The 19,273-nt window shown below is 37.9% G+C and overlaps 1 protein-coding gene across 2 annotated transcripts in view; it reads right to left on the reverse strand.

Moving 5' to 3' along the window:
- Positions 1 to 394: 394 nt before the first annotated feature.
- Positions 395 to 19,273, reverse strand: part of wnk4a (WNK lysine deficient protein kinase 4a) — a 69,685-nt gene continuing 50,806 nt past the window's right edge. For both annotated transcript variants that reach the window (XM_048614442.1, XM_048614443.1), the window contains exons 11-19: positions 19,069 to 19,185; positions 17,749 to 17,913; positions 17,082 to 17,139; positions 16,526 to 16,654; positions 10,742 to 11,775; positions 9,209 to 9,305; positions 5,173 to 5,680; positions 3,856 to 4,058; positions 395 to 2,250 (exon numbers count right to left, since the gene is read on the reverse strand). In XM_048614442.1, the coding sequence (XP_048470399.1) occupies positions 2,159 to 2,250; positions 3,856 to 4,058; positions 5,173 to 5,680; positions 9,209 to 9,305; positions 10,742 to 11,775; positions 16,526 to 16,654; positions 17,082 to 17,139; positions 17,749 to 17,913; positions 19,069 to 19,185 (2,403 nt within the window). In that variant the 3' untranslated portion in view covers positions 395 to 2,158. The remainder of the gene's footprint in view (positions 2,251 to 3,855; positions 4,059 to 5,172; positions 5,681 to 9,208; positions 9,306 to 10,741; positions 11,776 to 16,525; positions 16,655 to 17,081; positions 17,140 to 17,748; positions 17,914 to 19,068; positions 19,186 to 19,273) is intronic.

Below are 19,273 nucleotides of genomic sequence, written 5' to 3' on the forward strand. Positions count from 1 at the left end.
GACTGGTGCAATTACAACATGTAAAAGACATCTGGATGGGTATATGAATTTGTGGGGGTTTAGAGGGTTATAGGCCAAATGCTGGCAAATGGGGCTAGGTCAGATTGGGACGTCTGATCAGTGCAAACAAGTTAGGGTCTGTTTCTGTGCTGTATGATTTATGACTTTTATAGATTTAATGCAATGTTATTTACATCTTCAGCCATTGTAAAAATTGTACATTGTTGTTAATGTAGCTTTAAAGTTATATTTCTCAACTAATACATTAATTTAGATGGGCTTTTTTGTCTCAAACTGAAAAATTGAACAGTTTTAGTTTAGTTTGAGAAGCTCCTGTGAGCTTAATTTAAACTGTGAGGCAAGATATCGAACAAAAATGGCAGAAACATAACCATTTGATTCACTCATTTAATAATTATACCTGCAATAGATTGTTAGAACATAATAAAATCTCAGAAATGGTAGTGAAGAAATCTCTTTCCATTAACAATACCATACAAAAGTTTATAAAGAATGCATTTATGATTTTGATACACCCTGTATTCCAACAAAATTTCCACCTCTAATGTTCCTCACAAACAAGTACCCCCTCCAAACACACAGGCAGTTCCATGATTCCTCTAATCTATATAATTTTATTTCCCAACCTACCATTTTTACAGATTGATTGTTGTAATATAGTAGGTAGATAGGAGAATTGAGGTGGTAAGGCCTGAAGCTAATTTTATTAAAATAGCTTATCAACTAAAGTTGGAAATATTTTGTAGAAACTAACAAATTTAAAGCTACGCTAAGAAAGTGGACTTCTTTCCATCAGCAACCTGCAGGGAGTTTTTTTTTGCTGTCGTTCTTAATTGCTAGACATCTTAATTGTCCTGGTCCTTTCACTTTAGGCCTAGTATAAACCTGTGTGTTTGAAACCTTGGGTTAATATTTTATTTTAAGTGACTTTCCTATATTTACGATGGTAAAATGAAGTTGAAACAAAACAAGCTGTCACTCAACTTTGAGGCCAAATGGCCAGTATTGCAGATTATCATCAAGTTTAATATCTTGTAAGTTTATTGAAGTGCACACTACAATCCCCAAAAAATTACTCAGTAATTTTATAAAACTTCATCTCCGTAAGGTTTAAACATTCGTAATCAATAAATTGAACCACAAGGATTTAGTAGCTTTCATTATTTTTGTAATTCTGAGATGTACATTGAATTCCAAAGCTTTGATATTAGACACTATTAAATATTTTGTAAAATATCTTAGATACAATAATGCGTTGGGATTTGATGAGCATGTAGTTGTGCAAGTAGAAGGAAATATTTAAGCTTTTAAGTTATTTACAATAGAGCTCAAAAACTTTCCAAATGAGCAAGTTGCTTCTATAGTTTTAAAATTTGAAATCTCCTCATTGCAATCATTATACAGTTTGCTGCTTCAACACAGTTTTTACATATGTACATACAGTGAATAAAGTCAGTTTTTACAATGTCACAGTGGAAGAGTATACTTTAATATAAAAATATGTAAATGATTTATATTGGTTGCTTAGCACCTAGGATTCAACTTGAAGTTGTCTTTACATTGTAGGATTAACAAAAACTTTAAAAAGACAACAATTCTTATCTATTCTTGGTCTGTCAGCAGAAACAGAAAAATAGATTTTTGTTAACAGAATCTGATTAAAACAGACCATATTTGAAGCATTTCAGGCCAGATAATATTATCTGCTTAAAACTGTGATGTGCTTTCTTGTGTTCCCAGAAACTAGTATCTAGAAGAAAAAAATAAGTGCAGTGCATATTGTGATGTGATGGTAATAAAAGGGGTTTCGTTCTGTGCCACAACAAATTCATGGCGAGGGTCATCCGAAATATTTCTGAACATCCAGCTGAAGGCATAGGTTTATATAAAAACTAAGATTTTTTTATATGAAAACAGACAATAGTGTGCATCATATTAGATTCCAAGCGAAACAGGAACCGTTCGTTAGGGTCCATTGATGGGTGATATTTGTAGGCAGAATATTCAAAGCATAGCAGTGACAGATCTTTATTCCAATTGGAGCGTGATGCATTTCTCAATTCATTGATCAATTTCATATAGACCTATTTTGCAGAAGCTTAGTTTTTGATGATTGATAGTTTCAATTTAAATGCCATTAGGAAAAGTAACCTCCACTAACAGTGGATGGTGTTTGGCGTTGATCCTGTGAGCTGCAACTACCCGTTAAGGAATTTCTTCTACTGAATCCTGCAAATATTCAACATAGACATTGCTATAATATTTAAAGGCTATTCTAATGATAAACATGCAATGTTTCAATCTCAAACGTTTCTTTGCATGTGAATTCAACAGCATTATACCAAAACTAAAAACAAATTCCATTTAATTAGACAATAAATGAGAATGCACAATTATTTTTCTTTTCAAAGCAAATGACTGAATATTTTGTATTAAACTGAGGCTTAAAACATAGCACTGTTACAATAGCCCATACCTCCTTTCTTGCTGATGTTAATTAAAAAAGTTTATATCACTTATAGTGAAGAGTTCATAAGATTTCTGAACTCTTAAAATTTTTATGACATGTTCCCACTGTGTTTGTATTTTCCTATTACTTACACTGTGTGTCTGTTGATAATGTTTGGATGAAGGGCTGTTGTAGATAGAATGTATCTGCACGGGCCAGGCTTGATCACATTTTCATGTATATTGTAATTATTCATACATATGTCTCTGTCACGTGATTGAAGTATTTACCTCAAGGAAGGAAAATAGGCACCCTGGTACATCAATTTAAACTGAACCTTGTGGATGGATTGTAGACCACACTGACTAAAGATCTGCTATCTAAGACAATCAGAATGACAAAGGAGGATTTCTGTAATATGTTAATATTTACTATGTATTTAACAATATTTAAATTATAGCAGGAACATTTAATGGTAATTTGACTTTTCACAAATTTCCATGGTTGAGTTAAATATTGAAACTGTGTAATGATCTGGAACATTACATTGATGTCAAGAAGCTCTTCATATAGTCACCAAAACATGGTAGTGGCTACAGTGATAAAGGCCAAATTTTTATATCACTTAAAACAATTAGATATTGCAACAGAGCTGGAGATCTAGGATCTTCATCTGAGAATTTAGATCAGTTAAATGTTTGAAACGCTATCCCATCCTTCACTTCAACTAAAACTCTGCTGTTAAACTGCGTCAAGTTCTAACCATCCATAATTCTAGAGTTTACCTTGATTCCCAAACTCTAAACACTTCAAATTTATAATTGTCATTCTCTTTAAATGGCCATGTGGCTCCATAACTCTGTAACCTGCTTTAATTCCTGCAATTGCACCTGATCCACAAACCCTGTTGTTATTTTCTGTACCTCTAAATCTAGCCTATTGGAATTCCCTTTGCTCTTTTGCTTTATCTCACCATTGATGGAAGTGCATTCTACCACTTTGGCTTCCTGATATAGTATTCCCAGTCTACACCTCTCTCACACTCCACCTTTAAAACTCCCCATAAATACATCTGTTTGATTAAGCTTCTGGTCAACCTTCCTGATAGAAATACACGTAAAAGTAGATGCTAAGCTATCAAGCATCTTGAAACATTTTCTAATATTGATGGGAATTTAAAGCATTGTTAAATGCCTTTTGTAATCCATGTGTCATGTGATCTTGTAAATGTGCTTGATATTATCAATGCATGATGATTAAACATTTTTGTACTTTAAGCTGACTGAATGAAGTTACCTTGTAAACACAATTCCATGTAAATGACAAAGAAAAGTAAATCTTCTAGTCCTAAAGTGCAGTTAATAATTTTAGGCTATTATAGATACCTGCTTGCTGTAAAGTCTCAAGTCGTTGCAGGCTGTTGCGGCGGGATTGGTTAAAATTGCCTTTAGATAAACGTCTTTGCCTTCCAGTCAAGATTGCAGCAGGTGATACTATTCCAGCAGGAGGTACTTTACCCATCTTTTCATACAATTCCTCTATCTCCTTCTTCTGTATTGCTTGCAACCTCTGAACCTCTGCCATATGTCTGTTGAATTAACAGAAATACTTCAGCTTCTAAAACAAAGGGGAAATACTGTAGATAATGGAAATCTAACATACAAACTGGAAAATGCTTGAAATGCTCAGCAGGCCAGGCATCACCTGTGGAAACGGAAACCGAATTAACGCTGTCTGTATGAATTGTATCCTAACTTGCCGGAAATGTATTATCCCTCTCTGAAAGCAGTGAAACCATACATCCATAAAGAAAATTTGGATATTGCAGCTGGACTGAAGTTCTGATGATAGGTCAATGACCTGGAATAGTAACTCTCTCTCTTTATACACGCTGCCTGAATTGATATGATTTCTAGCATTTACTGGTTTGACTTCAGCCTCCATATTGATTACAGCAAAATTGATTGGCAAATTTATACTAGTTCTTTAATTAGTCTGTTTACTTAGTGATATTACAGAGCCAATAACTAATTAGATGCACTGAAATATAAGGATGCTGTTTTCTCTACAGAGCATATATTGTGACAGCGGCATCACTTTTTCTAGGTGAATGAATTAAATTATAAATAACTCCAACTCTTGCACTTCCTAGGACTGTTCCAAAAGAAATGGGCTTGCACATCTAGTAGGAGTATTATAGTTTTCTGCAGGTTACATTTGGATGTCAATATAAAATGTATATTAAAAAAAATGATGGCAGTCATCTAATGCTTGTTCTGTTTTTGACTGGAAATATTTGAGCAACTTCCAAATTTACCTCAAACAGCAATTAAGCCAAAACAATTTCCATTTGTATAATACCCTCCTGTTAAAAGTACTGCTTAATTATGCAGTGCACTGTAGGAGCTTATCTAGTAGTTAGTGCCGAACTAAACTGATAGTAAAAAATTTAAAAAAAAAGTATATAATTCTAAATATTTCTTCAGTACCTAATAGTACAGATGTTGACCTTTTTTTAACTGACATGTTAGTAAATAAAACAAATAAATAAAGCTTGCATTGCTTAAAAATTAAAGATGTGAAATGTGTTGCAGATTTGCATTTAACTGTAGAAAACATCTTCCAAACGATAAATTATGATTCAACAAAATTGGGTACAACACCATGAACAAATGGCTCACAGATGTAACTCAATAACTTACTTTTCTCTTAGGTTTTGTAATTCTTCAAATATCTCATCACCATCACTTTCAGAATCGTCACTGCTTATATAGACAGTTGACCGTGAATACTGAACCCATCCATGCACTGGGACCAAATCAGTGTTATCATCTGATTGTTTGGAATCAGTATTTTGCTTTTCATCTCCTGAACTGACCATTACTTTGTTACTATCTAGAGGGTGATTGTCAGAGGCAGCCTCAGATATTCCCAAGGAAGGCTGCAGAGCGTGGGTGGACAAGCAGGTCTCTGAATTGCTATCTCTCTGACATTGCACTGCAATACTCAATCCGCTGTCCAACATTGGTTCCCCGAGAGTTGTAACTGATCTCAAAGCGGTGCAGTTATCAGGAACTGAATGATCTGGTTTTTTGTCATCCTGATTTGTTAGTTGAGAGCCATGTTTGATTAGCTCTTGAGTTTTCAAAACTTCAAAGCGTCCAACTGTAACAGGTTGGGGTGAACCAGATTGCTGAAAATTCTTGAGCTCTGCAAAACATTTAAAAAATTGTTAAAGCTACCTTTCTCCGTTTATTTTTCAGTATACTAAGAATGTAATTCGGAAGTAATTTATTTCTACACATTCTGGAAGCATTTCTTGAAGTATAGCACAGAAAGCTATTGAATCAAATCAACCACATTCATAATATTTACTCAACTTGAGTGTTAATGATAATTATGCACTAGAGTAATAAACGGAAACTGTTTTATAATATGTTCTTAGAAACTACTAGTGCATTGTCCCAAATCTTGCTATTCAAAGACTAGCAAGGTTGGAAAATCAGGTATTCTTTTAGGCTGCTATGCATCAATTTTATTTATTAGGTGAATTAAATAACTTGCCAGGTTGTTCAACTAGATATTGCTTCATTTCACTGACTAATTATTGCTTTGTGCGCCCGTTTTTCCTATGCCCAGAGTAGTCCAAGTGACCCTTGACCCAAGGCAAGATCAAAAATCCAGCATGGACCCAGTTCCGAGGTTGCTAGTTTTGTGCTCGAATGCCTACTCTATTCCATAAAGTGCATTCTCTTTAATTGCCTATTTAAGAATACAACGGTATCACCAGTTTTTGCAACATCAACTCTAAAGAAACATCTAGGATTAATATTATTTCAAAAAATTAAAACAACAACTTCTCGCCATATTGTTCTTTCTTCCCTCATCACTGTGCCATGCAGGTTCTGGCTTGGGACTTCTACACCTTCAAATTTTCAGGGCTATATGGCTCTGGTAGTAAAAGGCACTCTAGGAGACATTTCATCATTTGGGATACTTTTCCACAAATGCAATTGACAGAACTCATTTCCCCAACTCCACTTAAGGGGCTTGCCACCAATAGCAATTCTGAACCTATTGAAACACCCCCATTGTGGCATATTAAGACATGTTGCACTGTGTCCTTATGGGAGGAATTCCTCTGGGTCATCAGATAAACGATGTTCTTCATCAATCGATGTGTTTACAAATCAGCAAGTTGGCAGCTCTAGGGTTACAGTTTATAGGCTGGACAATGTGTAAGAAGGTGCTCATCAACTTGAGCCTCTTTGTAGTTGGATCTTTCTGGAAGAGAGGCTGACAACACTGTTTTGTTGTGTCTATTCCACTCTTGACGTTATTAGCCCCCATATAATGGGTGGAACAATACCAGCAGGTGTGTCTGCTCCGTTGGGTTTTAAGCAGCCAGTGGTAGCTCTCCACGGTGCATTGAGAATGGAATTCAACTTCTGGCAATGAGGGAGAAGGTCCCCAAACTGAGCAAGCCTATTCAGCCACCAAGTAACAGCAGTTGACTTTGCTAATCTTGTTGGAGCATGGAATCCACAGTACAGATCAATGAATATCACTGAAGCATGCCATCCAGTTTTGGGTTGGTCAGGCTCCTCTCCATACCAGTTCACTCCTCCAATAACTTTAATCAAGCCAACATATTGCCTTTTGCTCTTCCAGGCCCAGAATACACCACTTACAGCTCTGACTCTGAAGCCTCATTACTCCAACCTAAGATCCCCCATCTTGCTGCTGTGTGAATGGATCCAGCTAACTTGTGCCAAGTTCTTCACTCAAACGACTTGCAAAGACTGGAAAACTAGTTGGAAAGAGCTGCAAAGTTTCTCCTCTTTCACTGCTGTGGCCACTCTCAATCATTTACAATGTCAACTAGTATATCAACTTGTTTTTGCACATCTAGTTTAAATATGCGCATTTTTGCTACAAAATATTAAATATGTAACATATATCAGACTACATAAAAATAGCACTAGTTCAAAAAGACAAATTCAGGTGTCACTTCTGGGATATCCAGCTACATTATTTGGATAGCTGTATTGTTACATTACAGACCAATTGATCTTTATTAGAATCAAATTTTATATTACCACATTTGAATGTATGTTCTATGCAAAACAACTCAATCTTGTCAGATTAACTACTTTCAAGTGTTATTAAAGGTTAATTTATTTCTAATATTCTTCCCTGGACTAAATATGTTTGCTAAAATTGCAACTAACAAGATCAATAACTACTTAGCGAAATATATCAGTAAAACAGAAGCTGTTTACTTGGTGCCACACTGAAGGGAGAAATTCATGATTTATGCATACCAAAATAACAGTAGCTTTCAAAATACACAGCAGGTGCAATTAATATGGACAAGAGTGAAGTTATCCACTTTGGTAGGAAAAGCTGAATGGCAGAGTATTATTTAAAAGGTGATAAATTGGGAAATATTGATGTACGAAGGACCTGGGGATCCTTGTACACCAGTCACTGAAAGCAAGTGCAACAAGAACTTTAGAAGGCAGATCGTACAGAGGTGTTTATTGCAAGAGGATTTGAATGCAGTGCAAGGCCTTGGTGAGACCACACCGGAGGTATTGTTCGCAGTTTGGTTTCCTTGCCCAAGAAAGGATATGCTTGCTGAATAGTGAGTACAATGCCAGTTCACTAGACTGATGCCTCATGCCATAACTCGAGTTGTCCGTTTGTCTTGGTGACAGTTGAGTTAGAGTGGTTAGGTTAGAGTAAGTGGTGGTGGCCCTGTGAACGTGAGGTAGCAGAGAGAAGGTGGTGACCCTTACCCTTGCGGAATACAGAAAGGTCACTAACCTTACTGCATTGCTGTGTGTTGCATTTGACCCTGGGAAAATTGAGCCCTTCATCTCCACAAATCTGTTTCACAGCATTATAGGCAATGACCCTTCCTTTGTATCAGGAGAGTTTTCAGAACAGACACATGATAAAAGAAGCAACCAGTACTGGAGTTGCTATTTTTGCTTTCACCTTATTTTTAATGTTGTCTTGCCATGAAAGCTGTAATTGACTTTGTGGCTCCACAACTATTTATTTTAACGGGTTAAGATTGCTAAGATAGGCAAAAATACATTACAGGTTGGCTAAAATAACACATCAATACAGATACACTGATGTCACTGAATTTCTATTTTCAAGAATGCTTGTATGAACCATTAAATTTGGTAACTGCTACTGAGCGAAATAGCATGTCAGAAACAATGGCTGTATGGGCAAAAAGATTGTAAACCTAAACATCTGATGAAAAATTCCATCATATTTTAAATATATTACATGCAAAGTTTTGCAACCTCTAACTTCCCCTGTGAAGTAAATGTGGTGCATTGAAGGATTCAAGATTAAAAAAACCACAACATCCAAAATAACTGTTTGCCCCTCCTCAATAAAGTATATAATGAAATACTTAACGAAAAATTAGTCTTGTACATGTGCTTATGTAAATATTATTAGGAATTATATCTTTTTAATTAAAAAGACTGCAAATAAAATGTACCAAATTGTTTCTAAATATGAAAACACAATTAACTGACCAATCATTGCTGTAATGCTGTAACTTTATAGATTATCACAAGTTGCCCATGTGACCAATTGTAAATGAATAATGAAAGAAATTATAGCAACATCTGGTAGAAATGTCAAGTAACTAATTCACAAAAAAAAACAAAACAATTTCCAAAGCATATTGCAGATGTAGTGGTTACTTACCCTCATTAATAGGTGGCAATGGTGATTTTCCTGATTGTGATGTTAGTGCTTCAGTAATAATCAATGATGGTATACTTCTCTTACTTATATCCAGCAACTGTTAAGAGGTTTACATAAATGGAAATCAAAATTGTGTGAGAGGCGCTTTTCTCATTTTTCTATTCAAATATACAAATCAATTGTGGGACCAGACAGACTGCTGAAATGTTGCATTGTTGTAATCTCGATAAACATAATTTTTATAAAAATCATTCATGGTATGTAGATGTTGCTTTAGCATTTTTCTGTAACTGTCCTTAACATAGTGACTTGTTAGGCAACTTTAGAGAACAGTTGTGGCTCTGGAGTCACATTTAGGTCAGAACAATTAAGGACAGCAGATAGCTTTCCCGAACAGACAATGGCCAGGATCTTCTGATGTGGATCAGAATTCCAATTTCTGATCCAAAACAGTTGAATAATTCATTTTTGGATGAAATATAGAAACAAGGGAGCAGCAGTAGGCCATTTTGCCCTTCAAACCACCTCCATCTTTCATTATGATCATCGCTGATCATTCAAATCAATAGCCTGTTCCTGCTTTTCCCCCATAACATTTGGGCCAGGACCCATCTCAGCTGAAGTAATGCAAATGAATCCAGGAATCAGTGAAGACACTGTTGGAGAAGATCCGTGTGGAAACCACATTCTCTGTTAAATGGTAAGTGCAATATTCTGGGATTTAAAGGTCTTGTAACCATTTTGACAGCCACTGACAGAATGCAAGTGTGGGTGTTAAGAGACAGGTGGGTGAGGGGGTAGGGTAGGATATGCACGAGGAGGTTTATTGCCAGGTAAGATGAGTGTGCCTAGGGTAGGTTGAGTGATATGGTCATTGAGGGCTATTGAGGTAGGTCCAGTCTGGGTGGCGGATGTTGGATCGGATCAGGTTTGGTTGGTGTTGAGTCCAGGATTCATGACACATGAGGGGATGGGTGTTGGGGTAGGGTACTTAGGTGTGGGTGGAGCAAAATCAGTTTAGTCGTTACCCAGAATTAAGACAGGCTTTAATTCTTAACTGTTTCCAGTTAAGCATTAAGCTTGAAACAATCCGCATCTCCAAGGTCTCTGAAGTCAGAATTTCTGACTTTTTGGATGGTTCCACATGCCTAGAACTTCCTGGGCAGTTCATGGAGTCAGTGATGTTAGGTCTTGTGCATGATCCAATGCAGAGCTCCAGACCACACTTCTGCAACAGAGTTGCAATGCTGCCCTTGATGACCTTAATGGGATTTAACAAATCTGGTAATTAGTTACCATAAATGATACCAGCTTCTTAACTTCAGGTTCTCCAGTTGCTGTGGTGGGCTTTGAACTCCGCATCATTAGTCTCGGGCTTTGGATTGTTAGTTCAGCACAGTACCATTATGCTATCCTTCCCTTTAGTTATAAATCACTATAGAGAGTTACGATATTTTAATTATGCATTTCAGAAATGACAGCAATTAATTTACAAATTCCAAATCAGTTGTACTTACCAGAAATTTTACTTACCGAGAACTGTCTGTTCTCTTGCTCTTTAGTTGAGGTGCCAATAAGCTCTGTAACAGCAACTTGAGGCATGGAAGTTGAAAGTGATGTACTGTCACAGATAGAGTGTACATAATTCCCTGGATTAATATTCTGATATGGCAGAATGGAACCTGCAAGGTTAAATATCGGACTGGGATGTGAATAAAATGGAGTGTTTGTTGTTGATAGACTGCACATGTTAGTGGCTGCTATTACTGTGGATATCGGTATGAAAGTTTTTGTGGGAGGTGCTACATCCTCATGTGGGTTAGTCTGGAGATGTAAAGATCCAGGGCTGAAGTCAGTTTCTTTGCATGATAATGTGGTGTGATCATGTTCAGAACATGGTGTTCCTGGACTGATGTTTTGCAGCAGCTCATGAGATCTGTTGCATTCATGAAAAATTGATCCAAGTTGTCCTTCTAGACTTTCCATGCCACCATTCTCGACATTATGTGGTTGTTGTCCAATATTTACTTCTGGAGATGAAAGATGAAGCGGCCTGGAAATGTTGGAAGTAGGAGTGACTGGAGAAGTAATACCACTATTTGGAGACATCAGTGGAGACTGTGAAGAACTGCTTGGTAGGATTGTATGAGCCAACTGACTCATGCACATCAACGATAACACATCAGCCAGGAGAGACAGAGGCTGTGTGCTTGGTGACCAGTTATTATTTGGTGTTTGTATAAACTGTGGTGCGTCTTTGCCAATATTCTCTGCTTCCTGTGTTGGAAATTCTTTTTGAGCAGCAAGCTGTGGACTCTCCTGCTGATTCAGCGGTACCTTTAGAAGACTGTTCGATTCACACATCGTATTAGGCAGAGACATTAACACTGGCTTAAAATTCTGTGATGGTGCAGATAAAGACAGATCAGTACGATGCTGTGTACTAGTAGAGGCTTGAATTGGGTCAAGGTTGTTAAGTGGCACGTTACCAGATGTTTCTACTGATGAAGGGTCTGTGGAGATTTGTTGTAATGGTGCCCTTGGCTGGTAGAACACATTTGCCGTAGCTATAGTAAAACAAAATAATAATGGCTCAATTAGTTCACAAACTCTTCGTGAAATACATTTAAAAACATTCAAGTTTAACTTATTTTTTGCTGGCAATATTACAAAAGAACTGTTCTCCATTGATGCACACTCGGATGTACCATCAGAAAATTAAACATTTTAATCACAATTACTACATTAGGGAATGAGTAGTGGGATGCTTTTAAGTGATTTCGATAAAGACAATTTGGCAATTTTTTAATAAAGACAGAAAATGTTTCAGGTCCAGAAATAGAAAGGGCCCAAACTGGAAATGTTAACATCTGCTGTCTCTACGGATGCTGACTGAATGTTAGGATTTTCATCCCAAAGTGAAGGATGATTTGGAGGCTGGTGTGTGCTGGCAATCTCTCTCTACCTGCTGGCCTGCCAATACTTTCTCACCTTTGGTTCATTTTCAAGACAACAGTTTGAGAGGGCAAAACTCCATGCCTGCCAATGGCAGCAACATATACCACCTACAAGCTCCACTGCAGCAACTCACCCTGGCTCCTCCAATAACACCTTCCAACCCATGGAACTACTACCTAGGAGGAGGACAGCAGATGCAGTGAATACCACTGCCTGTACATTCTCCTTCCAGTTACATGCCATCGTGACGTGGAACTGCATCGTCGTTCCTTTGCTGTCACTGGGTCACAAACCAGAAACTCCCTTCCTGACAGTGCCGTGTATGTTCCCACATTGAAGAAAAAACTGTAGTGATCCAAGATGGCAGTTCACCACCATCCTCGTCAGGACACCTGGGGATGGGCAATAAATGCTGGCTTGGCCAGTGACACCCATGTTCCCTTGAATACATTTTTTTAATAAAAGGAGACAGAGTTGATCAGACAACATGCATTTTGTAGTCTGGAGCTACAGGTCATGATGGTCAAAACTTTCTTTCTATCACTGGTCTAGGAATCTCTCCTGCTGTTACTGGCTGCCATTGGGGTGTGGTTGAAAGGAGTTCCAGGCTAATACTGAACCTGTTTGGCTGCATTCTGAATACATCTTCCTTGGCACTCAAATTCTGGGTTGGGACTAGAACCCAGAGCTTCCGGCTCAGAGGCAACGACGTTATTTCCAGTGAGCAAAAAGACCTCTTTTCCAGATTCAACAGCCTTAACCACTAATCACAGGGGTAATGCAGTGAATTATTTGTCATTTATTCACCTCAGAGATCTGGAACGGAGTCAAAGAATCATACAGTATGGAAACAGATCCTTTGGTCCAACCAGTCCATGCTGAACGTAATCCCAAACTAAACTAGTCCCGCCTGCTTGCTCCTGACCTATATCCCTCCAAACCTTTCCTATTAATGTATCTATCCAAATGTTTTTTAAATGTTGTAATTGTGCCCGCATCCACCACTCCCTCAGGAAGTTCATGCCACATGTGAACCACCCTCTGTGCTAAAATTTTTACCTCATGTCTTTTTTAAATCCCACTCCTTTCACCTTAAAAACGTGCTCCATAGTCAAGAAATTCCCTTGAAATCCTAGGAGAAAGATAACTACCATTAACTCTATCTGTACCTCATTATTTTGTAAACTTCTATATCGTCGCCTCTCAACCTCCTCCGCTCCACTGAGAAAAGTCCCAGCCTATCCTGTCTTTATCACTCAAACCTTCCATACCCAGCAACATCCTGGTAAATCTCTTCTGAACCGTCTCCAGCTTAATAATATCCTTCCTATAACTGGGCAACCAGAACTGGGCACAGTATTCCAGAAGAGGCCTCATTAATGTCCTGCACAACCTCACCATAACTTCCTAACTTCTATACTCAAAAGGACTGAGAAATGAAGGCAAGCATGCCAAATGCCTTTTTAACCACCTTGTCTATATGTGATACAAACTACAAAGAATTATGTACCTGCACCCCTAGGTCCCTCTGTTCTATAACGCTACCCAAGGCCCTACCATTAATTGTATAAGCTATACCCTTGTTTGTTGTACCAAAATGCAATACCTCATATTTATCCAGATTGAACTCCATCTGCCATTTTTCAGCCCACTGAACCATTTGATCAAGATCCCTCTAATCTTAGAAAATCCTCTTCACTGTCTACAATGCCACCAATTTTGGTGTCATCTGCAAACTTATTAACCATGTCTTTTATATTCTCATCCAAATCATTTACATAAATGACAAATAAAAGAGGACCCTGAACCAATCCCTGTGAAACACCGCTGGTCACAGGCCTCCAGTCCGCAAAGCAACCCTCCACCATTACACTCTGTCTCCTGTCGTTAAGCCAATTACGTATCCAATTGGCAAGCTCACCCTGAATCACATGTGACCTAACTTACTAAAATCCAAATAAACAACATCTACTGCTCTGCCATCATCAATCTTCTTGGTAACTTCCTCAAAAAAAAACCTCAATCAAATTTGAGAGACACTATTTTCCTCAGAGGAAACCATGCTGACTATCCCTAACCAATTTTTGCCTCTCTAAATGTCCATAAATCCGACTTTTTATAATCACCTCCAACAATTTACCCACAATCGAAGTCAGACTCACAGGTTTATAGTTCCCCGATTTCTCCTTACAACCTTTCTTAAACAAAGGTATAAAATTAGCCACCTTCCAGTCATCAGGCACCTCACCCGCGGTTACAGATGATGCAATTATTTCTGCAAGGAGTCTTGTAATTTCCTCCCTTACTTCCCACAACGTTCAGGGATGTATTAGATCAGGTCCCGGAGATTGATCCGCGTTTATATTCTCTAAGACCTCCCGAACTTCCTCCTCTGTAATGTGAACTGTTTTTAAAAACAAAGTTTATTCCTCTACATTCTCTAGACTCCATTTCTTTCTCCACAGTAAAACTGACGTGAAATATTCATTTAGTATCTCTCCCATCTCTTGGGGTTCAACAAAGATGACCTCCTTGATCTTTAAGAAGCCCAACCCTCTCTCTGGTTACCCTCTTGCTGTTAATGTATTTGTAGAATGTCTTTGGATTATCCTTGACCTTAATCTGCCAATTCTATCTCACATCCCCTCTTTGCCTTCCTGATTTACAAACCTGGGTGCAGAAATCAGTTTGTGCCATCCCACCAATACAAATTAACTGCAGGGAATGGTTCTGGTGCCATTTCTCGCAGGCCTGAGGACTGACTATTTGATCCTTGGGCTGGTTTCAATTAACCAGTGAACTGTAGATTTCTTCAATGTATTCCAAGGTAGTTAACTGGAGGAACCATGACGAATGGCAGGCTGCTGCAAAGCAGCAACAGTGGCTGTATTTGCTTCAATAGCCCTCAGATAGGTCCCTGAGGAGGGGTCACCCATTTTTGGTTCTTGAAGGACTTGCAATTCAGCTGCATGTAAATTCAATTTGATTTAATTAGATCCTTAAGTATTAATCAAGGAGGCCTAATGGTGATTTTTAAACTGGTAGCAGAGAAGACTGTAGATGACCCGACCAACGTAGCAGTGACGTTTTTGTTGGTGTTTGAGTGTAGGAGACGCGGTCTCTTGAGCAGAACTCCGTAGCCCCCATAAGTTAACAGGCACAATATCCCATCCTTCATCTCACGTAGCTGCAAGGTTACAATGTCAAATAATTTTGGATAGCTTGTATGCAGTTCCCAAATTTGCACTAATTGCCAGTAAATTTCAAATCTCAAGACTGCTGGATAGATGTTGCAGAAAATACTAACATGTCAGACAGGAGTAACAGAGGTTCTATTCAGCATTTGGAGTTGGGGAATAATAAGTGAACATTTGGAGGGAAGATATATAGGTTTAAATGATGCTGGCACTGACTGTCCAAAATGGGAAGGAATGTAAAATTAGCCGTTCCTTTTGTACTCATTACTATGTGATTAGGAACCGTATCTCAACTTATGTTCATTCAGTACAATATCCTTAATGGAATTTAATTAGCAAATAAAGGCTGGTTGGAGTAGCAGGGACACCATCCCCAAAATGATTAAGTCCATATAATGCAGTCTGTTTTCAGAATGAATCACTGAAACAGCTTCAAACATTTTTGTCCTTACAGCATCCACAAACTCTCTCCAAACAACCATGTGTCTTTATTAACCTCACCAAGTGCTTGCAGGTGTGATGCACATTAGTCCAACATTTATAGGAATCTATGTAAGTCATCAGTTTTTCTTTTGTTCTTTCATGGGATTTGGAGCCACTCTCAAGACCAGCATTTGTTGCTCATCTCTTATTCCCTATGAACTGTTAGGGTCTCCGAGCCATTTCACAGGGCCTTTACAAGTCAATTACATTTCTGTGGGTTTAAGAGTCACATGTAGACCAGGCCAGGTAAGGACAATATATTTCCTGCCCTAACAGGCATTCGTAACGATGTGCTTTTATGACAATTGACAAGTTACAAGGTCGCCTTTAGACTAGCTTTTAATGGAATTCAAATTTCACCATCTGCCATGGTGAGATTCAAACCCATCACCTCAGAACATCAGCCTGGGCTGTGGATTCCCAGTGGAGTTATGTTTGAAAACCTTGCTTGCCATGATGCAGAACTTGCATTCACACAACCAAAAGCATATTAGATAGTTGCTGACAATGGAAGACATAACTATGTTAACAGAAAGTTTTGTGCAATCAGTAACAATGTCATTATATCAATGGTGTGCTGTAATTTTAAGCCAAATCAAAAACATTAAAAACTGGAACACATTCATCCTATTATATTTCCTAGCATTTTTTGATATTTTATTTTGTAAGGCGTTCATACCTGTAGATGTGGTAATAACTGAAGAGTTAACTGTCAAAGGACTTGACAGCTTATTTTCAGGAACAGGACTAACCAAAAACTTCCTTGTTGCAGATTCTACAACATGACTGAGAGGGGTAGTCACTCCATCTAACATAGAATAAACAGATCAAGTTATATACTGCAATTCAATATATATAACAGCGATAAGTACTGGTAGGCAGAGTCATCTGACAATCCCTGTATCTTCTTCTTTAATGTTGATATTTTGCCAAAGAACTATCATATTTATGCTCTGCATCTCTAGGCTGTTCGATGCAGTAGGCAGTTTTTGGGGTAGGAGAATTGATTCAGAGATAAGAGTTCAAATCCAGCCTACGGTTAAAGAACAAAACCTCTTAGGTAGCTGACAAGGCTTTTTGTGTATTGTGTTTGCATATTCAAACTAGCTCCTACTGGATACAAGTCCAGAACATGGAACTATCCATACTTCAGCACAAATGCCACTATTAAATGCTCAATATACATATAGGTTAATTCTGCTGTATAGAAACAAAAACTATTAATTGTTATTTACCTATATCAGCTGAAGATAATAATATGGGATGTGGTGGCTGGTTTAACCTTTCTTTACCCTGTAGAAAAAACACATCATGATCACACGTTACCAGGTTTATAAACTACCATTGTTCTTCACTTACTTGGGTTACAGAAATATATTACTTATGGAATTTAACATTATAACTGAAAGCACACAGGCAGCATCAGTTTAATATGATAATTACTTTTCAACCGTCTGGAAGCACATTAGATTTAAAGTATTTACTGATCAGTTTGCAGGTTACGTGTACACGTGTACAATCAAATGTACTGAGCTCTGAAGTACTCTTGCTGGTAATACCAGACTTACTGCATTCGTATGGCATTCCTCTATTACTTTAACACACAGGTACTTATTTATTTAAGGTAGCATATACTTAAGGCATTGATGCATCAGTATTGGCAAATAGTATTTATTACTGATTTTATTATTAATAATATTTAGCAAAAAATAAGTTAATACAAAACCTTTTTGGTCATATAAATTGTTGTATCTGGATTCCCTCTTACTTCTGTTAGTAAATGTACCACTAATTTTGTTATACAAGGTATAATAACAATCAAATGGTAGAGAGATAAAGAGGGTGGGCTATTACAATGGTTTAATAGTTTAAGAAAAATATCACATTTACAGCACTTCTTACCTGAGACTCATGTGAACTGGTAGTAATTGACTGCTTACTAACTTTGTCAGTGCTATGATCCCCTTGAATGTCCTTCTTTAACACAGCTTCTGCTTTGTGTATGATTTCTTGCAGCTTGCTGACAAAACCATCCTGCTCTGACAGTAGAATGAACTCCCTGTTGATCTAAAAATTCCATAGCACAATCAGTTCACAGCACTTCAATGTAGATTAAACATTCATAGCAAAGCTAAATGAAGTAACACCACATTTTGGAGAGCCCTACAATTTCAGACTTACAATATACTAAGTATTCTGTTCAACAAGTGTAACCAGACATTTTGATAATCTGATCAGCAGATATATTGGTTTGTTCGGTAATATAAAATTTGCTTCATGAAATATAGCCGCCTCTTTACTTCATAAAAGAGGAGTCTCATTTTGCACCGAATTCAACAATTAATTCAAAGTTTGTTCTGTTATTTTGTTTGTACGAAAGCTGATGCAAAGGAATGTTCTTCTTGAACTTCTGCTGTTCTTGAGTGCAGGAACACCCATAGTGCTGTTGGAAAGTGTGTCAGGATTTCGACTCAGCGACAGTGAAGGAATGGCGATGTACTTCCAAGTCAGGATGGCATGTGGCATGAATAGGAACTTGCAAATGATGCATCACCTGCCATTCTTCTAGGCAGCAAAAGTTATGGGTTTGGAGGGAGCCTTGGTGAGTTACTGCAGTGCATCTTGCAGATGGTACACACTGTGTTACTGGTGGAGGGACTGAAGGTGGAAAATGTTGGATGGGGTGTCCATCAAACAGACTGCTTAGTCCTGGATGGTGTCGACCTTAAGTGTTGTTGGAGCTGCACCCATCCACGCAAATTGGAGAGTATTCCATCACACTCCTGATTTGTGCCTCGTAAATGGTGGACAGGATGGGGGAAGACAGAAGGTGAGTTACTCGCTGCAGAATTCCAAGCATCCGAGTTTGTAAATCACTGGTCTATTTCAATTTCTGTTCAATGGTAATCCCTAGGCTATTGATAGTGAGAAATAGAACTAAAATCAACAGTTACATAAAATAGTGCTTCTACTTGAACTTTCTTATTGCCCGTGTTGATGACAACTTGTGTCCTGCACACACAAGCGGGTTTGATTGTGAGATGGTATATGGGTCTGGCCTGTTCTCTTGATCTTGGCCATGGTGTTGCATGTCAGTAGCATGCATTTTGGACTGGTCCTCAGATCACACTTTGGGAATCACTCTTCTTTTGCCACTTGCAAAAAACAGATTTCATGCCTGAAATTTCTTAACGAAAATGACCTTTTTCATGGTTTACCTACCATTACTGCAGCAATATCTTCAGGACAGTCTCCTTCTAAATCGAACTTGAATGTTACCATTTTGTTGTTGTGTGTCTGGAGTTGGCACTCTACAACCCGATCTCCTTTGTCTGAAATCTGCAGCAGGAAAGGAAGCTGTTAACCAATAACATGCAGTACCTATGACAGGAAAAGCTAGTATGATCAACATTACCAGTATAAATTG

Source organism: Rhincodon typus, chromosome 30, assembly GCF_021869965.1.
Source record: "Rhincodon typus isolate 14 chromosome 30, sRhiTyp1.1, whole genome shotgun sequence".
Lineage (NCBI taxonomy): Eukaryota > Metazoa > Chordata > Chondrichthyes > Orectolobiformes > Rhincodontidae > Rhincodon > Rhincodon typus.